This window comes from Coptis chinensis, chromosome 9 (assembly GCF_015680905.1).
Source record: "Coptis chinensis isolate HL-2020 chromosome 9, ASM1568090v1, whole genome shotgun sequence".
In the NCBI taxonomy this organism is placed as follows: Eukaryota; Viridiplantae; Streptophyta; class Magnoliopsida; order Ranunculales; family Ranunculaceae; genus Coptis; species Coptis chinensis.
This window is the reverse complement of record NC_141464.1, coordinates 84,020,928-84,043,157: the sequence shown is the minus strand read 5'-3', so window position 1 is coordinate 84,043,157 and position 22,230 is coordinate 84,020,928. Positions and strand designations below refer to the sequence as shown.

General features: G+C 35.3%; 1 protein-coding gene across 9 annotated transcripts; it reads right to left on the bottom strand.

The window, feature by feature from the left end:
• Nucleotides 1-67: 67 nt before the first annotated feature.
• On the bottom strand, nucleotides 68-20,990 carry LOC147478943 (ARM repeat superfamily protein). 9 transcript variants are annotated; one of them, XR_015207404.1, is made up of 31 exons: nucleotides 20,793-20,932; nucleotides 18,890-19,051; nucleotides 18,405-18,742; nucleotides 17,855-18,015; nucleotides 16,900-16,965; nucleotides 15,599-15,716; nucleotides 14,425-14,534; nucleotides 14,190-14,285; nucleotides 13,863-13,986; nucleotides 12,043-12,110; nucleotides 11,312-11,398; nucleotides 11,072-11,224; nucleotides 10,877-10,972; nucleotides 10,587-10,646; nucleotides 10,385-10,500; nucleotides 10,201-10,288; nucleotides 9,193-9,297; nucleotides 8,998-9,102; nucleotides 8,850-8,902; nucleotides 8,677-8,740; nucleotides 8,415-8,549; nucleotides 8,112-8,224; nucleotides 7,933-8,026; nucleotides 6,292-6,511; nucleotides 5,673-5,803; nucleotides 4,407-4,553; nucleotides 4,069-4,197; nucleotides 3,375-3,473; nucleotides 1,939-1,977; nucleotides 968-1,261; nucleotides 68-638 (listed from the first exon to the last, which is right to left on the bottom strand). XR_015207404.1 is itself a non-coding variant. In XM_086582017.1 (30 exons), the coding sequence occupies exons 3-30, from the start codon at nucleotides 18,643-18,645 to the stop codon at nucleotides 1,124-1,126; spliced, it is 3,153 nt and encodes a 1,050-aa protein (XP_086438143.1). In that variant the 5' UTR covers nucleotides 18,646-18,742; nucleotides 18,867-19,051; nucleotides 20,793-20,932; the 3' UTR covers nucleotides 673-1,123. The 9 variants fall into 9 exon arrangements, 8 of the variants coding, with proteins under 8 accessions (XP_086438143.1, XP_086438139.1, XP_086438144.1 ...); XM_086582017.1 differs by lacking the exon at nucleotides 68-638 and having other exon boundaries at nucleotides 673-1,261; nucleotides 8,998-9,099; nucleotides 18,867-19,051; XM_086582013.1 differs by lacking the exon at nucleotides 68-638 and having other exon boundaries at nucleotides 673-1,261.
• Between the last annotated feature and the right edge of the window lie 1,240 nt (nucleotides 20,991-22,230).

The following is a 22,230-nucleotide window of genomic DNA, read 5'->3' as shown; positions in this document are numbered from 1 at the left end:
CATCCTGAAGCTGCTGGCCTGCTTTACAATATCTACAGACCGGAACAAGCAAAATTACTCTCTCTACTTCCATCATCTTCTATTTTATTATCCAGAAATCTTGATTCATTGAACCAAAGTTACAATCTCTACATAAAATTGTTGTCATTCTCTAAAAATTTCCCTTCTATAAGAAACAGGAGACCAGAGTGCGCTCAGCACACAAGTCCAAATCTACGAACATATATTGCTGATCAGATTAATGGTGTATCTGGACTTTGGAGCCACACTCATTTCCTAGTACCCATATCCATTTCCAAGGTCCATTTGATTGGACCAAACCCGCCGACCTTCCATTTCAACTGACACCAAATCCAACCTCCCCAAAGGATCGCGGAAAGCAAAACATGGTTCTGATATCATTTTACATCACCTTCTTGAAATTTCTATTGAAGGTTGTAGGAGGTGATTTTTGGTCCCCGTTATATACACCTATACTCCGGCCAAATAGACAGAAGCCCATGCTTCAGAAAGCAGACCCCCTCTCCCCACCAAACAAAAAAATAAAGGGGGCCGGCTTTCTCACTCTACTCTGTTAAGCTTGCCGAGTTAGCCAGATCAGATTACTTTGATGTTTGACCCAAACCTCAGACCCTCATCTGCATACACATTAGGTTGTCCGACAAAAAAAAATGTTAATTTACAGATCTCTATGCTGCTGCTTCTCTATTAAAGCAAAAAAAATCAATTAATGAATCAATTTACAACTATCTGTAACTAAAACGCAAGGCATAACAATAAAAACAGAAAAAGGGGCACGGAAACCACCGGACAAAATGCCTTTGCTATAAGCACTAGTAAAAACTACCCTAGTAGATCATCATTCTGTTCATCATTTTTTAATATGTTTACCCCATTTCCCTCAGATATACATGCAAAACCACCATTGAATACATAATGCCACCTTGAGCAGAGCACAAAACCTCACCAAAGCTTCTTCATTCTTGGCAACAAAAGAACAACAACCTCCAACTCCATGATGCTCTTCCTTTCACAACTCTCAGCTAAAGGTATCATTTCTGTAGGGGTAGGGGAGCTTGGAACTTTCCAACTTTGTATCTTTGGATCCACAAAATGCACTAAGCTACTTGACACGGAAGTCGTGCCGAAATATGGTTAAGTTTTGGGTGAATTTGTCTCTGTTCTTCGAGTCCAGGCTTCGCGTAACATCTGCCATTAGTTTGTCAAAGCAAAGAGAAAGGCGGTGTTGCTGTTCTGCTGGCTGTAAAAGGATAAGAGGAAGTAGCAATCACACAATATAAGACAAAGTTACCAGCTTTCAATATAGTGCACACTAGCAATATAATAGAACCTTCTACAAATGAAAATGAAGTTGGTTATAAAAAAATAGGGTCCTTCTAACAAATACAGAATGTTGGAGGTTGGTGTAAACAACTTTGGTTTAAAGAAATATTATTTTCCTCTTACCATGTTTTAGCCAGTAAAAGGCATCATCAAATTTCCAGGTTAACTCTACCCTTAAAGTCTTAAACCCTGTGAATATTTCCTAAGTGTAACACCTAGACCAAATACTTCTAACATTACTAAATCAGTCAAATCAAACAAATGATGATAAATTGACAAATTTGTACCAAGGATCCACTTGGAACAAAGCGAAGACTGCAGGCTCATTCCAAAGATGTTTACACCAACGATGTAAACATTACTAAATCAATCAAAACATCGTCGTGGAAACAATTATTTGATTGATTTGCATTGTTTTGACAAAGAATTTGGTGGTGGTATCAACTGCCAAGACCACGACAACCCCTCCCGTTTGCCAGGTAAACTTTTATTTGTTTTACTTCAATTTTTATTTTATTTTTAGTTATTTGTCAGCATTTTCAAAATTTTAACACAAAATGTCTGAATAATAATCAATTTGGCAGAAGGGCCTACTTGTGAAGACAAAATCTGAGCTTTCAAATCAGCAAATATCTGCAGCAGAGTAAAGAGCCATTGTTGTCAATACAATATAAAAGCAGAATTTAAAGACTTGTTGGGTCTTACAACTGAGCAAGAGCTGAGATTTCTCTCTTCGCGATTAGGGAACATTGATTGATAGAAAGTCATGACAGTAACCAAAGGATATAAAACGTGATTAATAGAAGGTCGGGCTAGATCCCAGAGAATATAAAATGCATGGCATGGATCGCCAAGAAACTAAATCTAGCTAGATTAAATTCTATTCCAATTAGCTTTGGCAGCCGCACACGGCTTTGCTCCTAACAAATTGGATGTTAAAATGTACGGTGTCGACGCCACGCATAGAGATTGTTCATACACAGGCCACAGAATTTTGCCGCAAGAAAGAATGACGTATAAGGTCACTAGTTTATCACATCAAAAAGGCAACTACCCTTCGTACTTGACAGTGTCATACTATATTTCATGGAATCAGTACATGTAAGGTTGGTCACTCAGTTTTCTTCAAAAGAGTTGAGGAAGATATTGCAACATTACAGAGTCACAGGCGTATGTTAACGACATTAAAGTTACCAAGAGTGGTCCAGGTTGTCAAGCAGTATTTGACTACTCACTTTTGTACCAAAGACTTGGCAACATCAGCTTTTTTTCGAGTAATAGATTGGCAAGAATAAAAAACAAATAAGAAACTAAGATAGAAACAACACTAAATCTAGGTTACATGGACACGCCATATTTTGAAAAAAATCTGTGTTGGATACGTATTCACGTGTCCGTGTCTGTATCCGTGTCGGACACACACGGACACATATTGTATTTAATTTACCTCGAATTTCTGATTTACCATCTAATTTAATAAATTTATAATTATTAAAAAATTAATTAATTATTCCTATCCATGTCCCCATGTCGATCTTCAACTGCTCGCCGTATCCGACACCCCGTATCCGTGTCGGACACCGACACGCGTGCCCGTGTCAATGTAACCTAGCACTAAATAAAATCAGTCTCTGCCCAAGGTAAGTGTGTTTTTTCTATTTTTGATACACCGTATATCCCTCATTTGTAGGGAGACTAACCAACCCCCTCCCCCCCAAACCAAAAAAACCGAATGCAGTATCCCACAAACCACGTAATGCCAGGATACAACGACCAGGTGCTACTTGTTAAACACTTTTTACTGTTACTTGTAATTGGTGTAATAGTAGTACCATAATAATACTAGTAATAATGTATAATTATAATAATCATGGTATAGTAGTAGTGAACTAGTGATAATAAAATCATTATCTTTATTAATGAAATCATTTATCATTATTATTATTATTATTATTTATTTTTATGATTATTTCAAGTTCCAAAGTAGAAAAGAAAAGGACTGCAAAGATTCCACAGTTTTACACTTTTACCTGTTCACTGATGAGTATCAAGCTCAGCATTGGTCTGCTAAGACTCCATTGGTTGCCACAATCCTCAAATAAAACAATTTCAAACAGAGTCTTCAATATCTGTAATGGACAGGATGGATAATACCAACATCGTTCAGTATCCAATATGACTGTTCCAAATCAAGTCTAACGATAATGGGATTTAACCAAAACAAGAAAACAGTTTAAAAAGAAATATGTAAAGAATAATATAAAGTTGCAGCACATGGTTATTCCCGCTTCTGTATAAAAATCAATAGTGTTCAAATTTCTTTTATTCAGACAGGATGAGAAACAACTTTCACCAAAAACAGAATCAAGCATGAAACCTGAAAACCTTTTGCTAGAATTTAAATTATACCCTACATCTTAAACTTCAGATCTTAGATTTTTATAAATACTAGTCCATGTTCCACACGATCATCTTTGCCACATTGAGATTTTTCTTTCTATTATTGACTTTTTTTTCTTTTTTCTTTTTTAATCTGCAGAGCTGAAGAGTATTATCAGATCAAAAGCAAAACGGATAAATTGCAATAGCATGTTGTACAAACGTTAAAACACTATTCTGGAGAAAGAATAAGCAACACAATAAAGATGTGATTATTCTAACAGGCAGTAAAATAAGTATCACAATGGTTGCAAATGAGAGAACCTATAAAAGACAGTAACTCACTTCTGGAAACAAACTGGGGCACTCCGCTATATGCCGAGCCAGGTTTATCGAAGCCGGAGATGTGGGTGCTTCCCCCAATGTAATATGATTGAAATAAAAAGCAGCCAAACTATCAACCGAACAAGCACACTGACGTGAAAACAAAACTTGGTCAGTTCTGGGGAAAAAACAGCTAATTTTTTATTTTTTATTTTTATCTTTATAAAGAAAAGATGAATCACAAACTAAATTAGTGAACTTCAGCCCTTACAGTGAACCGTACTAGATTAGCAGAAACGGAGAAAAAAAGATATAATAAATAGGTACAACACAAACTACATAATATAACATGTGCATACCTGTGATGAAATACTAGCATCTAGTCCTTTAAGTCCCGATTCCAGTGATCCAACAATATGCATAAAAGTAGGTGTACCAAGATTCAACATGGCAACAATATGGTTGCTGAACAGAACCTCCAAAAAGGCGAAGTAAGCCTTTGTAAGCTGGAAGGTGAAAACAGTGTAATCGGGATCAAAATGGACAAAAATCCCATACTCAACTGAATAAATTTGAAAACTACCAAGAAATAATTAACTAAACACAATTGACAAGAAGCAGTACAACCTCCAAATGTACATCAATCATCATGTGATGTATCATCTAATTTTAACATAAACACAAAATTGGGCTAAATAACCTTTTTTTTAGTCAAGTTTACTCAAATTGGAAACATGTTAAGTTTACTCAATTCGCAAGACTAGGCCATCTCAATTTTCAAAAATGAACCTACTTGGGAATTCATGCAATTAAATAATGGTAACCTGAGTTGGAACTTGGGGCATTTATGTTGCCATGATAGATTGTGAAAATGCACAGTTTTGCCGCCCTCAGGTTGACGTTGGAGACGATTTCAGCTCTAAGACCATAAAGAAAAGTTCTGGTTTGGGCTATAGACGAGCATGGGAGATTCTCAATAAAATCCCTTTTATTTCTCCCTAGCTGCTCATCTCCCTATTAATGTCGTCATGTTGAGGTAGCATATTCTTGATTTTCCTAGCTCTTATAGTCGGTCAGCAAAAATAACCTTGCCATATCTCCTTTTTCACGTGGTGTGCAACTCAAAAAAATATTTTGACCATAGATAGCTTATTTAGGAGAAAGAAATTAATTGCTAACTTTTTCCCTTTGTATATGGCTAACGGCAAGTCAGTTAGTCACACTTTCAACCATTTGTCCCTTTCCCATGGGAGATCTGGAGTCACTTTGTGAGTTAATCTGTGGTTCCTCAGTCAGTGAAATACATGTTGGTCTCTTCGGTTATAAAGGTCTGTTCTTCTGAAAGGTGTCGATTGTGGAGCATTCTACCCTTTACAATCATACATTAAAAGATAGCAACTCTTTAAAAATTTCCTCATTTCTTGCACCTCATGTATTTCGGCAACCAGAAACTAATAGAATAAAATAGGGGCATCAAACACTTGAAGTATCTCATAACGATTCCAAAGAAAAAGTCATTGATACTAGACAGGGCAATACAAGCAAGTCCAAAACCGTCAATATTTGACCAGACAAAAACTTCCACATAACCGGGTAACAAGATATAAGTATATAAATAATCATACCTTACGAAAAGCTAGTATGTCTGCCAGAGGAATTGAAAGTATCATCTTCAAAGAAATATCAAGCACATCAGCAAGTGCTCTATCACCATATAACTCAAAAACACCGAAATTAACATAGTTTCCGGCAAGTGCTGTCAGAGGATTGTACAGAATAACAAGGTCAATAACATCATAAATGCACATGTCACCAATTAATGCGACTAATATGCCACCTAAGCAGCTGGAAAACAGTGACGTGATGCAAGTCTAATCAAATAAGAACACAGATCATATGTGCCAAACACAACGGATGCCAGTGAGACTACTATTTTTTTGACTAGCAATACATTACTAGAAACATAGTACAAAAGATTATTAACAATGTAAAATATTATTAGACTAAAGATTGTTTTGGACACGGTCAAAATGTAGAGACTTATAACACCTTTGACTGATGCTAATTGGACCATGTGCGAGAGTCATTTAAGCCATCTCCAAAAGGGTTGTTTCCAGGGAAAACAAGAGTACAGACTAATAGAAATAATTGAATATGCTGACAATGTATGTGCCTTCAGAACCAAGGCTTAGCTTGGACACTAGACCTTGCAAGCATGGCAAAGTAAAGAGGTGGTGTACTTACCCCTAGAGAGGATATTTAAGCAAACCCATATCCCTTTGTACTTGAAAGCATAGATATCAGCAGGAATGGGAAGAGTTAGTATCCTTGACCCATAGGCAACAATGACTTTGCTGACTTCACGGAAAAGTAGTATGCCATTAGGGGATGAGGAGTCAAAAGTGAGCCGTTGTGCTTTATTCAGTACAAACTCTGCCATAAATTTCAACAATGGATTTGTAACCTGCGCCATACAAAAGATTTAAGATGAAAAGGGTTGAAAATAAATAATGAATTAATTCAAAAATAAGAAAGCAATAAGTACACTAAAAATCAAACGGCCAAGAATAGATAGACATCACAAATAATTGTTCCAGAATGAAAAAGGGGATGCAAGAGTAAACAATTTCCAAAGGCAGTGTGGGGGATATGGTTGGAACGCAATCAGAGGGTGTTTGAGAAGAGGGAAAAGGAAATGCACAAGACTTTGGTGGATATTAAGGAGCTATTTTATGATTGGTCAACGAATGTCGCCATTTCTAGGGAGTTGATATTTCTTGATTTTATTTGTGATTGAGAGTCTAGTTTCGTAGTACAATTTTGAATTTGGAAATCATGTGGGAATCTAGTTAGCTATTCTTAGTTCCTTGGTAAGTGCTAGCTATCTTGTTTGTAACACTTTTAATAAGAATGAAATATAACTTTTACAGATCGAAAAGAAAAAAAAAAAATAGAGCATATCTTCTTTTTCCTTTTCTTCTTCTTCTACTTCTTTCTTTCCAATTCTTTTATTGCAATTAACCAAGTTTCAAACCCTTTTGATTTTTCCTTTTCATAGATATGATTAAACACCATTCCTCATTCATGTACGAATATTATTCGTGCTTAGCATCACTCCCCATGGAAGTAACTCCATCCAAACAACAGAGCCTTCAACACTTAAGGTCTTTTCTCATGAAGTTGTTGCCTGCACTTACGGGCATTACCAAGAAATAACCTCTGAGGAATGAAACCTGTCTTTGTCACTCCACTCAATTTCCCTTCCCCACACTCTCTATGCTGAGGAATGAAACCTGCCTACAACTCCCATCCTCAAATTAATTCCTCAAAATTACTCTGCATTTTTTGGCCTCAATCGACTCCATGAACCTACAGTACTCTTTTCTTCCTTCAACACTAAATTGGAACATGTGTAGATTCCGCATGTCCCTACCTACCGTTAGATGGAAGCAAATATATCCAAACTGGTTGACACCCTAATTAATTCGACAGGCCTTCGCACTTCAAGTTGTAACATACACTTTCATAAAACTTCTCGTGATTAAATCACATTCCTCCAAAAATAGACAACCTTCATCAGTATGAGGACAAATTGTCAATCTTCACAAACAAGATCACTTTCCATCTAACCAGTCTACATCGAGATTCTCAATATGCTGAGAACAATTACCGCAAGCTAATTACATGAATTCTGGGACAGATCACAATCACAATTATTGTGAAAGAAAACTTGCCACTTCAAAAGTTAATACATTCACATAACAAAGTCTTCAATTGATTTTAAAATGTTTGCAGAAAACTTAACAGAAGAGAAGCGAAAATGATACAGCATGTTAAATGCTTCATAATAAAAAATAGTAGGAAATGACAAGTATTGCAGCAAACCTCAGGAGTATCTGTCCAATGTGAGATGCCTCTTAAGATAAGTGGCATGTGTGCAGGATATAGCCAATCAAACAGAAGCCCATACGTTCTCCGACTGAAAAGATATGTAAGTAGCATATAAAGACCAATAAACCCTTAGTCACACAAACCGCATTGTCATAGATCGAAATGAGAATCACCTATTTGTTGCCATTGCAATCCCTCTGAGGTCTCGCATCAACCCAATTAATGCATATTTAACAGTATCAGAGCGAAACATGGAATCAGGTGTTGCTTCCAAACTGAGGAAGACCTGTATATCATTAACACTAACTTCATATCAGATGAAGACCTGTAATAATGTAAGCGATCGGCAACAACTATCTACTTATAGTGTACTATATATCTTATGCACTAAATCAGTGATATGGAATTACAAATAAAAACAATCCAAAACTGAACTTGTTTTAAATTTAAAACAGGTTAAAATACAGTTAATATACCTGAGACAAAGGATCCATGGAAGATCTAAACTTCACAGGACTATCCTCCATGAAAATCAACCACCCAATAGTGTAGTAGAAGGTTGTTCTGCTCCGTGAGCATCTATGTTGTTCTAGAAAAGGAAAGTGTTCCCTCTGGAAATGAAACCAAGAGACCAAATTATTGTACCATATTAGATCCACATAATACATGTCACGAAAGTACAAGACTAAGCAATAAAAAGAATAAATAATTTAATAAACTTTTGAGATGTGAAATTACCGTATGATGTCCAATTATGAATTTAATGGTGTCCAACTTCAAAAGCAGCTTCCCAGTCATATACCTGCAGATAATTACAATAGCACAACTTAATATTATAGCAAATATAATTAAGTTTTCCAACAAGACAGAATCTAATTTTCCAAATTAAAATACATGGTAAAAGAACCAACCCAGATGCCAACTCCAAAAACAGACTCAAGGTATGATCAATAACCTCCTCACTCTGCACAAAATCAAGTGTGTAACAATATATCCAAACATCAAGCCAACAGAGAAAGGGAAAAAGATAAATAAACAAATACATCGTCAAGCCATTACCTCAGAGTAGCACTTAAGATTTGTAGCAATTTTACCAACAATAACATTTAGTAATAAAAGATGATCATGGAGTCCAAGAAGCTCAGATAATCTGGCATATAACTGCTGCAGCAAAGATAAGAACAATGAGGGAATACACAACAAAGTTTAGACTGTTAAAAATAAATACATATATTTAAAAAAAAATGCATTTACCTTAGAAGAGTGCATTGCCTGATCACCTACATATGACTTTCGAAAGTGTTGAAAGAATGTGAGAATTGCACGATCTAGTCTTTGCTTGCTTAATTCACCATATCGCTGGGAAACAAATAATAGCATTTAATTCCTATGTGAATGAAAATAAACAACACTGTCCAGATATAATTTCATCAAACAATGGGGCCTTTTTTATCTTAAAAATATATAGGAGGTACCACACCTATTAACACAATACACTCAAGAAATGGTGAGGAGAGGATACAAGGATGAGATTGTTGGGGACTTGAGGTAAATGACAGGTTTTATTTTCTAACATCTCCTTTTCTTACTTCCTTAAGGCATAACATGATGCATCACCCACTTCTGCAAATGATTCTAGCATAATTTGCCGCGATCAGACAATTAAGAGGCAGTACAACATTATATTTCTATCTTTAGAGAGATTTTAATTAAAATGAGTAAATGACGATATATAAACTCACAGCACAGAGAAAGATGAAAGGCCTCCTTGCAGTAGGAGTTTGAGCTTTACTAAAATTTCTCCACCAAAGGTATTGAGTTCTTTTGAACTTAATATATTAGCTAAAACACTCCTTGATAACAAATATCATGCACAACTAACTTTAGGATATCATGTAGATAAGGACAACAACAAAAATGTTACAATCAAGTTGCCCTTATCCAAGTATGCACATTAAAATCAACTAATTCTTCACATCCTCGGGACTCCTAAAATTTACAAGTCTCATCCTCCAAGAATATAGGGAGCATACTAGTAGCTCTGAGAAAACAAATACAGGGCAGATTATCACTAGGATTAGTCTACCACCGCAACACTCTTTCTTTGTCTAGTAACTCCTCTCACGTTACCATAACAAGTGGCATACAAGATTGTAATGAGTACCAAAATAGAAATGATATCTGCATTTTAAACGAAAGACAGCAGCACTCAATTGAGAACTTAAGGTTTATAAATTGCAATATATTTGCCTAGCACTGTACCTGAGTGTGCAGTCCACTGTCAGTCACATTTATTAACTGTAAAACACGTGCTGAAAGTTCCGCATCAATTATTTCTTGTGATTCCGCACTGCACGATGAGAACATCACAAGTGTAAGACAATATACTAACAATAATAACACCCGGCTGAAATGACTCTGTTTCAGAGTAAAGAAACTTCACTACCTTGAACCAGTATTTTGCTTGACCTTCAGAATAGCAGCAATAATATGAATAATCCAAGAAAGTTTTGCTTCAACCACACATAACTCACTATTATCTCCACGGATTCTTGATCTTTCCTTTATAAAATCCCAAAATTAAAATAGAGGCATTAGATAATATCCATATAATTGAACAGATAATATGTACTGTGAGGAGAATATACCGTATAGGTTTGAAGAATAGGCTCCATAACCTTTAAAATATACATACTACTGCTTTCATACTGCAATTCGTGAAAACCAGGAACAAGGTTAGCATAAAGGAAGACCTCACAGTGCTAACAAATTCTTATGAGTGGATGCGTTGAAGAATATTGCATTCGTGGGGTCAGGACTGTTCATTTTATTTTATTATCATTATCTGTTTGCTTGTTGGAGAGAGAGAGTTTCTCCAACACTAAGATAGCTAAAATACTTAAGAATTCATGGACAGGTTTTATCCGAATGACTGAACCTGGAATCTGCAAAGGAAAGGAAAGCATTCAAGCTGATCCTGAAGAAGTTCAACATTGTCCAGAGGATTTTCAGAGACGTCATCAGAAAATCCAACCTGCGAGCATGGAAATATAAAAGTAGAGAAACTTGAAGTTATTAACATGAAATCTCCATTTACCAATCAGAGAAGTGAAATAAGTACATGTCGGACTACCTGTACGGAGTCAAATCTAGATGTGATAAAGCCTTCAGTAATTTTAGGCACAAACTCGTCCAGCAAACTTGGTGTGTCTCCTTTCAAGTAAGGTACAGATGTCACCAATCTAGACCACAGCCCTAAAAGGTAGTATACACTACTGCTGGCCCACTGTAAAAAAGTTGGCGGAGTTAGATTACTTCTCAAGTCTCAACACTTCTGAATGATATTTAAGTGGAAAGATGCACGTCCACTGACCTGCCATGACTGCAGTGATTTTGATGTCAGTTCTGCTACTAAGTGAATCCAGTCACTATAGCCAGCCACATTAACCAGCTCCGACAACTGTGTAATTCCATAAAAACAATAAACATGATAATCATACACGAGCTACTCAAAACGAAAAAATGACTTAAAAGACCTTGCTCTATCATTTAGCACTATAGCTTCTATAACAAGGGAAAAATGTTGTTTCCAGAATCAAGGTTTGAGCATTCTTCGAGTTACAGAGATGACAGTTGGGGGAAGAAAAGGAAAATAGGAGGTCAGCGAAGAATGAAACTTCCTGGTAGACAAATTTTGGAGACGGTGTCTCTTTTTCCCGGAAAGTCACTATCAGGTGTGGTGCATGGATTATTACTACATAGAAAGCGCAAATTTCATGTACACAACTCATGTAACTTTGTAAGGTCACTTCAATATAAGGTCAACTCCCCGCTCTTGACTTCAACGACAGAAGAAGTCCATTAAAATCAGTCCATGTAATTTTGTTTTGCTGTAGTCTCATTCTAGCCTCTTCCTCATTAAAATTCATTATACTCATTTCACATTCGGACAAAATGTGTTTTTAACAAATGAAGAAAATGCATTCGTTTTGACTCAAATCTGTGTAAAATTTAATCCTGCTTACACAACTATACTGCACCTATTCACTATCCATAGCATGGAGAGAGAGAGAGGTAAATATGTATAAAAGAAGCACATAATACCTGATAATTCACTTTAAAACGTCCCAAGAGACGACAGTACTCATGGTAGTTCTCATGATCAGCGAGTCCTGAATCACATTTTCAGATATTGAACTATTTAAAAGTTGAAGGAGAAAGCAAAAAGGAAGTAAAAATTATTCCATTGCACAGCCATTTTTACATAGAGGTAGTATAACCTCTTTTTTTCCAATAGTAGCATTACGTGGCATTATCAATTCGACGGGAGTAGAACCAAAAATATGCTTTCAATCTAAAGGAGTTTCAGATAGTAAACTAACACCAGTATTTTATGTAAATTATACGCAACTACGATTTTCTTGAAGTTAAAACCTAAAAACAGCTGGTTGCATCTGATAAAATTGTAAAGCTATATGCATTGTTTCAATGAAAGGTGATTCTTCTCGAGCTATCAGAACTAACAGGTGATGAAGCCAAGCTTTTTTTTAATCGATAGAATACCAAGTCAAGTTGCACTGGTAAAATGTTATCTGGTGAGTTTTCCTTCAGAACTGGATTGAACGGGCATAATGGCGTTTCAAGGGGTAATCCTGGTAGTTCTGGTTTAAGTGCTATATCTTAGAAGTATTTAAGTTCTTCAATCCTAGTCTTGGCATCAGTACAACTCGTTTCTACTTTCTAGACATTATGGATCTTAGCCTCGGAGGCAGATAGAAATAAAAAAGAAGTAGAAATCTAGGAGTTAACCAAAATAAATTACTAAATAGTTAATTTCCAATACAGATATTGGTCTTTAAACTTTTCCATACGTGCTCGGAAGAAATAACTACAGCAGACAGATCTGCCAGTCAACAGCATCTAAAACGTTTATAGATACATATCCCTAGGTGACCCGATTCCAAGGATCTATTTTCCAAATTGAACATCTTTTCTGTTTCTTTCCTTCTACAGTTCTACAATGCCCATATTCCAACCATATTCCAAATGTGTTGCAGTGACCACTTGGCCTTAGATGCAAGTGTGTAATATTAGTTGATTTCTTTCTCTCTTTTTTTTTATCGGTAAAATGTGATGTGTATATATAACCATAAAGTCAAAATACGTAGGATGAGCTATCCCACTCAGATACAACAAAGGAAAAGACAAACACAAAATCACTACTAGAAAAAAGAAACTACAATTATTAGAGAAAATTCAAACAAAGGGATGCAATCATGCATGGCCGAGCAAGGACTCCCAATATTAGTTGATTTCTCAAAGCTTCCAAAATGATATGCGGTTGAACCCAATGCTTGTCATAAGACAGAAGACAAGTACTCCAAATGAAAAATAAAACCGGGTTAACTGACACAAAATGTCGTAAGGTGGACAAAGATTTAAGATATCCATCCCCGTCTGATTCAACTGTCAATTGTGTGCAGGTCACTTAACAAAAGAATGTAACTTTATAAGTTTATAGGGAACAATAATGTAAAGAATGTTTGCAATAATCTAATTGTCCTGAAGTACCAACCCAGCATATTGCTTGTCCAATATTTCATGAAAGAACTTCACCATATAGATTTTGTTGTTGTGCAATTACTTTTGGTCTATCTCCCCATAGCCCAAGGCCGGTGGAGATATGTAGATGTAATAATTAATGAAGAGGGGAAAATTATTGTTATTCTGTAACTACTATATGTATACTTGCAGAAAAATAAATATAAAACCAATACAAGTTGCCATATAATTGTATGCATGAAAAGCTTTAAACAAAATCTGTCAAGATAGTACATCAATCAGTGACTGACCACAAAACATAACAAAACAAAGAAGGAAAGTGCAGCATAACTAGCAGTTGTTCAAGTAAAAGAAAGTACCACCTTGCCCTGTTTGTAGAATTTCTTTAGTTCCTGTCATAAGATGGGCCAGAAACTTTGAACGCTCGGTATCATTTGTGAATAGAGAACGTCTTACGGAAGCTAGTCGCACCAAGCACTCCAAAGCCTAAAGTATTAAAAAATAACTAAAATGGTTATCGGAATGTTGTAGGATCTAGTGCAGCGCAGTGGAGGAAGTATATAACAAATAAATACATGTGACACTAATGCAATTCGCACTATAGTCACCACAAAATGATTCTTCTCTCACAAAGATCACCTAGGGAGAAAAACTTCAAGCAAACAAAAAGAAATATTTAATATTCTAACCTCCTTGGAGAGAGGGGGATTAGTGATTGCATAGTAATCAAAAAAGATTTGCAGAGTTGAAGGATCCTCCAGGACTGCCCTCCAAGAAGATGGTACCTGTGGTGAGTGAACAGGAAGCATGAATCATCCATATCTCATCTTCAAACAAACTTCTCATTGATTTTTTATTTTTATTTTTTTTGGGGGGGGGATAAATTTGAAACAAAAATGTCTATTCAAATGAATCAACTTGTACCTGCACAGTACCAATTTCTTCGGAACTTTCATCTAGAGATGTCCCCACAAAATCGAAAGACAAACACTTAAGAGAAAGCGAGAGTGCCAGTTCCTGCAACCTGCTTGCAACTGTGCATCACAACAATGGAAGAGAAGCTAAGAAAACAGAGAACATAACCATCATAGCCTAAACACCCAACAGTGAATCTATCATTGAACATCAACATCAAAAAAATGATACACCTAAAGATGCTTGTTGCTTTCAACTGCAAAAAAGCAGAAGAGACATATTATTGTTGTGCCCATTGATGCTTGTTCTTCTTCTTTTTTTTTTTCTTTTTAAAAGTGAGAACTTTATTCCCTAATCCCTTTAATTCCCTTTACCCAATGAAGGTGGGAATCGAACCCAAGACTTTGGCCCAACCTCCCAAATCTTAACCAGTGGGCCACAGGACACCATTTGTAATTAATGCTACTTACATAATTAAAGACAAACGTTACACGTGAGATTTAAAAGAATATAAAAAATGTTCTCCGCCATGTCATTTTCCCATTCAAAAGTGCAAAAGAGGGAGGGAGATTTTTGTTGTTGTTGTTGTTGTTGGTGTGTGTGTGTGTGTGTAGGGAGGGGGAGTTGTTCTCAAGTAAAGAGTAGTCTATCCTGATCTCTTTTATAGCAAAAGGATTCAAGACACAATCGTTATTTAGCTTCTGCCTATTTCTGTAGTAACCATATCTCAGTTGGGTTTCCTTTAAGAAACTTTTTTTTTATTGAAAAATGAAACTTTCTGGTGGGAAAAATGAAAATGTACATTCTCAGCAAGAAATTTGCAGAGATTAGAAACATTAAATAATTGCTAAAATAAATTAAATCTACAAATTCGTTTTTCAACAAGGTGAAAACTGTTTAGGAGTATAGGTTTTGCCATTTAGAAAGAACTAGCAGCACAATTTGCACCGCGCTTGTCATCTACTACGTTCGTGTGATTTACTTTTGATATTCAATGTATACATACAATTATAAAAAATAAATAAATAAACAAGAAAATTGAGCCAGCAAGTACAACTCGCTTTGGTTCGGCTCTAAAATTTGTTTTCAACAAGAATAAAATGGAAAGGGTACAAAAATAATAATATAGTTTGGTACTTTGATGGCAATCTCTACAACTAAGAAGTAAGATAGAGCTCATTACCATCATTTTTCAGCTGATTCAATGAAGTTAAAGATATCTGGAATATTTGGAAGAGAGACTGATCCCTGAAAGAGCATGCGACCCTTCGATGATGCGTTGACGGTAATCCTGGATTCGGCTGAAAAAAATAGGAGATGAGAAATGAACAGAGGGGCGTTAATTAGTCAATAGCCGGAGTTTCTTTTTCGTTATAGATAAAATGTATTCACTGCTATAACCAAAAGGATAACATCAAACTTTTTTTTTTTTTTTTTTTTTTTTCAAAAAGACTAAAGTCTTAGGCCCAATTCAGCCAAATAATATTGAAATTCAAAAATGCGAGTAATATTACGAAGAAAAGAGACATTTTTGTTTCTCTTTTGACCCATAAGAACCAATATATATAGATAAAATTGTTCAATTACATTAACACCTAAGATCAACCAGTAGCTAATTCTTAGGACCAGGACACCAAACACCAGAGCCCTACCCCTACACCAAACACCAGAGCCCTAACAAAACAACAAAGAAAGAACCAAAGAAAAATACAAAGACCAACAAGCAACAAAATAAAAGCTAAACAACCGAATGAAAAATAACAGACTGAACCCAATGTTCCACAGAGAGGGAACCCAGAATAAGCACAGAACAAACCCAGCAGCCACTCCAAACTGCCACCCCAAATTGCCTACACTGTCCAGCCTATCAATCAAAGTCAATTCCGACATCCCCTCCACATCAGAGAAATCCTTAAATTCTCAACTGGCCTCTGTCCCCTTATCCTCGCATTCACGAAGACAAGAGTCATTAATGCTATATATCTAAAAACGCTCTGGCATTTGTTTCAAAGGTCCATAACACTAGTTATGTGACCCTAATTGATTGACTGGCTAGCAAGTAAGCAGCTAATTTTTAATTTGTGTAACTTTGTTGGGCTCCTACTCTAATGTTTGTAAATTCTTGAATTATTTTATTGGATTGGGTTATATCAATCACAAAAAAAGAAAGGAAAGGAAAGAAACAAAAAAGGAAAGTGAGGGTGTTTCTAATATAAACCCACTATTTACATTAAGTAGTGTGGCACCACATGCAAAGTTACATAAGAAAAGTTAGATGACTCTTAGTACTCTACTCACATCACACGTTAAAAGGATATATGACTTGCAACAAAAATTCTCCATATGACTTGTAGCAACAGTTCCACAATTGAGCAGTAATTTACTAATATTCTTCAAAAAGCAATAAAAGGATATATTTTCAATCGAACATACGTTATATACCATTTCCACTCGAGATTTATAAGAACCATTGACGTGACAAACCTGGTTCATTTCAGACACGAGTTGACTTAATATCTTCAGCCCAATCGCATAGTGGTCTGATGTAGCCTGATCAAAAAGTAATCACAAATATAAAGGTTAAAAGAAGTTGGATCCGTGTGAGAACTGAGAACAATGACTTATACAAAAAGGAGCTTCATGTAAACTGTTTCTAAAAAATCTTAAGCCTGTAATCAAGTCTAGCTAAGCTTCAATTGCATTTACACCAGCAATTTTGTGTTTGTTTTAATTGCAGCTAAAAGAAAATAGTTGGTAATCTAATAAAGAGCAAAACTATCTGCATCTGTCCAGATGCTTTCACAATAGCATCATTATGCATTAAATATATACTATCAAAAGTCTGGATTGGATATAACTGCAGAATAATTAATGGAAATATATCTTCATATTAAGTGGCCTTAAAGTCCTTAAGACATCCTTTATACATAGGACTGATATAATTCAACTTGTAGGTTAAATATTGGCCTTAAAGGGGTAAGGGTGTGATCATGTCCTGACATCAATCCCAATGAAAACTCAAAAGTCATGAATAAGGGGGCAAATTGAATAATTCATTGTAGTTTGGAAGTGGCACGCCTATTGAATATCGGTCATCTTTGATAAAAAATATTGACAGCAAGACCAACTACCAAGAAACAACCAGAGCCCTTGAAAAGAATTTTCTTTTCTTTCTTTGCCACGGAAATATAGTACAAACATATCGCTATCCGACCAAAACAGTTTGTCGGCAAGGTCGGTCTTACAATTCAAAGGCAAAATATGTGTGAACTTTTTATATTTGCTAATAAGAAGAAACTCAAAGGATAGCTATACTTTCATCTACATAAACCAAACTGCACAGCAAGATAAGACCATACAAGCAAGGAACACCAGATTGATATGAACACTTATCTTACTGGCCAAAAAAATAATAAAGAAAGAACAAAAGTCGTGTCACCTGACTCAAAAAGTTCATTGCCTCTTTGACCACCTCCCTGAATCGATCGTCATCAAACCATCCGAATTTTGTAACTCGACAAAAGAGTTGAATTAGTGATCCAATGACAAAAGGCTGCAATTCAGGTCCTCTGGTGGCCAGATAATTTATCAAGTAGTTTCCTTCAGATAGCGCAGATAAATGAGTTTAGAAAATATGTAAATGAAAATAAATTTATTACATATTAAAAGTATCAGGGTGGTCATGGACTTGAAAACTTCATCTGTCAAAATTATACAACTCTGGCTCAAGCATGATAGTATGTAAAACATCTGCACTGCCAAGTAAGTTTATCACGTTCATTTTAAATTTATTCATGCATTAAATAGATATCATAATTGGAAAATATAAAGCCGCGAGTTGCATGAAACAGTAACACCATTATAAGTTTATAAGTAATAGGACAAACAAAAAGGAATTCGGCTTCGCCAGAGAATGGAGCCACTTCTACAAACTCATCCTGAAACAAAAAGTTATGCATAAACATGCGAAACTAGAATGAGAATATTACGGATATCCAGGCGAAGCTGCAAAGAGAGGCTGTGCTCCGTCACTTGCTTTAGCAAACTCGAACTAGCCAACATCAACGCATACGGAGTCGATGCATTGTCCAGGATGTACTGACACTGTGATATATAATCAATGTTTACAGAAAAGCATTTCAGAGTGCTCTCAGCATGCGCTCGTTCAGCTGAGTCCTGTGAATTGTATAGCCTATCACACAATGCTTCCAGTTGCGCTAAGCTCTCCATTGGTGTCAGATGTTGGTTCCAAAAAAAATCAGCTAATTTAAGAATCCACCTTAAGAGAAGTCACTGTTTCTCCATTCCACGAATATCCATGAAACATCTACAAATTTACCACAAGATGCAGTGATATGTTTAGCAAAAAACAGCAATGTGCAACAATTCCCATTTCAATTCAAAACATCAGAGAGCCAACCAAGTTGAAAAGCTGAAATGAATAGTACTACCACAGTAAAGTTGGATTATTTACAAATGTATAGCATTCTATATATCAATCTGAAACTGTTCCATGTTACAATAGACGCTCAAAATATAAAAGTGGACTCAAAAGAAAAAGGGCTTGTGAAGCTGGCTCGTGAATAGGAATTTCCTCCACAATAGGAGCACTGGTTCGACTAATTACGCATTGTCCCTGAGAAGAAAAATTGCAAAAATTACAATTAAGTTAAAAGATCAAAATATATATACATCACGAAATAGAAGATTCTCATTGAGAATCAAAAGGTACAAAGATAAATGAATATTTCCATAAAACAAATAAAGGGCCACCTATCTTTACAGAAACATTCTATCAAAAGAAAAGAGACAGCGTTCCAACGAAATATAAACACGCATGTAAAAGGAAAATGACAACCGACTACAACTATGATAGAAAAAGAAATAAGGAGAGCAATGAAATCTCAAACACAGAATTGTGGGAAATGTCATTAACAATCTAACATCTAGGTTGTGATGGCAAATGCCCGTTGAAATGAAAATGCTAAATTTACCCCAGTCTTGGTATTAAATTTAGGGTGCGCAATTTCAAAACATCGCCTCATTGCAAATATTTTCCCCTTGTTTAATGCATATAATCTGAAAATCTCGTATAGAGTACTGACCTCTAAATCTTAACATGTATGGAAGTCTACAGAATTGAAGAAGTAAATGACATTTATCCCCAACCATAGTTGCACTCTTCATGGCCCATAATCCGTACTTACGGGGATTTTTCATAGATTAAAGTGATTAAACGGCTCTCCGCAAATCGTCTGTCGATGCAGTTACTGCATCATGTAAACGATTACGTCTTTTGTATGGAGCATGGTACAAAGTACTGTGGTATACTGCATCTGCTGAGATCCCAGAAATAGCATGGACAAATACCACAGCCATGCCAATTTTCAGCAGTCGAATTCAACCAAAATAGATGTTTGTTATATGTTGTGGAGATATCCCTTAGTATCTGAATACGCTCTCTCTATGGTAATCATCCCAATTAGATAACCCTACTGACGCATTCTTGTTTCAGCTGATAAATTGTATATGTAAAAGGGTGTAGAGAATTTTTCTAATGAGGTCGCTACTATTAGATAGATATCTTGCCTTTGTAAAATTGGGAATGACTACGCTTGAGATGCTACAAGTCAAGTGGACGACTCTAGCATTACACATACATACATATATATATATATATATATATATATATATATATATATATATATATATATCAGTTGTACCCTGAATTTTCACATACTTACTTGTTGATTGTTCAATAACTTTCTCAGTTATCAACTAAAAGTTAAATGACTTTTTGTCCCGTTTATATTGAAATTTCCTTGGGATTTTAAGTAACTAAATGACTTGGTGAATAGGTCAAATAAATTATGCCACATTTGTATTCCACGTCATTCAGTAGATTTTGTTACCATAATATCGCAACAAATCGAATAAATTCAGTCAAAAAAAAAATAGTTATAAATTCAAACCAAATCCAAATCACTACTTATTAACCAATAGAAAAAGGGCGTATACGATTGCTAATTAATCGACATCTGGACACATTTATAGCAAACTGAAATCGCTTCCGACAACACATATATTTATTATGGTTGGTATTTATAAGCTCGAATCAACAATGATGATCAGGAAACAATAGTTTAAAGCAATCAAAACTGAATAAATAAACAAGTAAGATTACAGTATTGCAAATCCAAAGGTGAATCAACGAGATTAAGCAGAGTGATGTTAATCAACCACAGGTATGGATCGAAATAGTAAATCAAGAATAAAAAAACGATCTAAATATCAATCGGCATTACAAAAACAGTATCAAACAATATTAAATTTCGATCGAAACATTTAAGCATAATAAAAAAAAATGTTGGTCTTACATAGAAGAAGAAGATTCTCCACGGAATTGTTTTTTTGTTTTTTTTTTTTTTTTTTTGGAGTGTGAAGTGAGAAAAAGAAAAGGGAAATAAAGAGAGAGACGCAAAACCTAAAATGAGACGACACCTGAATTGTGGAATTTTTATTACTTCAGTTTTGCCGACTTTTATACGGTTCCCAAAACCGACCAAATGTCTTCTGCAAGCCTCATGTGTCATGACCACTGATATTCTCGCCAAATTTCGCACGATATATATCAATCGAACGAAATTAGCTTCCATACATGGACCTATTGGTAAAAACGCTCTAAATATGGTGTTTAACATTTTTTAGGAAATATATAATATTCCAATTATAAATACAAAATGTTTGATTGATCTTTGTTTTGTCATCGAATCAGAGTTTCGAATCGTATCTATTTCTCTTAATCATTCTTATATGATTGTTCTCTCTATCTCAAATGCAAAAACTTACAAATCTCATCACCTTTTTAAAAAAAAAACATTGACTCCCATGTAAGTTTTAATCTTAGAGTCAACAATTTAGAAAACACAATGAGATATTTTAATTTCACACTGACTTTTTAAGAATGTAGCATACATTTTAAGAAAATGGTTAAATCTATAGACTATGAATAAAGTTTTTAGGAATATATGGATCTTAGGGATTTAAAATACTATATAATAAACATTGATATATAGACAAATATGCATGTTTAATAATTTTAAAGACATTAAAATGCATTCTAAAAATTAAAAAAATCATGCATTGAATATGAATGGAAACAAATCATATATATTAACCTTGTTATAAAACAAAGCTAACAAACCAAGCCGTCGTCTCAAATTTTTAACCTAACACTCCGACCAGTAAATTTTACTTTTCAAAAAGTGACTTTGATCAAAGCAGGTTCTAAAATATCTCGACCGATAGGGAGAGTAGTGCTACTTTAGCATAGGTGTAGTTCCCTGGCTTCTCCTCGCTCTCATTTCCCTAATATGAACCTTGAGCCATCAAAGCCTTTCTGACTAGGCCTGGCCCGGTCACCCTACGCTGGCGCTTCAAAAGGTGAAACTCTCGTCATAGTTTGGTGACCTAAGGGGCGGATACTTTCAAAATCAAAATGTATCATTCCTAAACAAATATTACTTCATCACTGTTATCACACACACCCCATAGGCCCAATTATTCCAACTGTCAAGAGTTTGTGAATGACTATTTGTTGAAGTTTATAAAACACAAATGATTCGATCCCACCTTAGACAAAGTCATGCAAGATATGAAAGATTATGTAAACAAGGTTGCCGTCGACAATGAATTTGCATGCAAATTTTTTGTCGATGGTAGCCACAAACGTTTTACATACTCTAAAAGCTAATTGGCTTTCGCAATTATGGTTTTCAATAGGTGCAATAAGTTAATTGGATCATTATTGGGTCA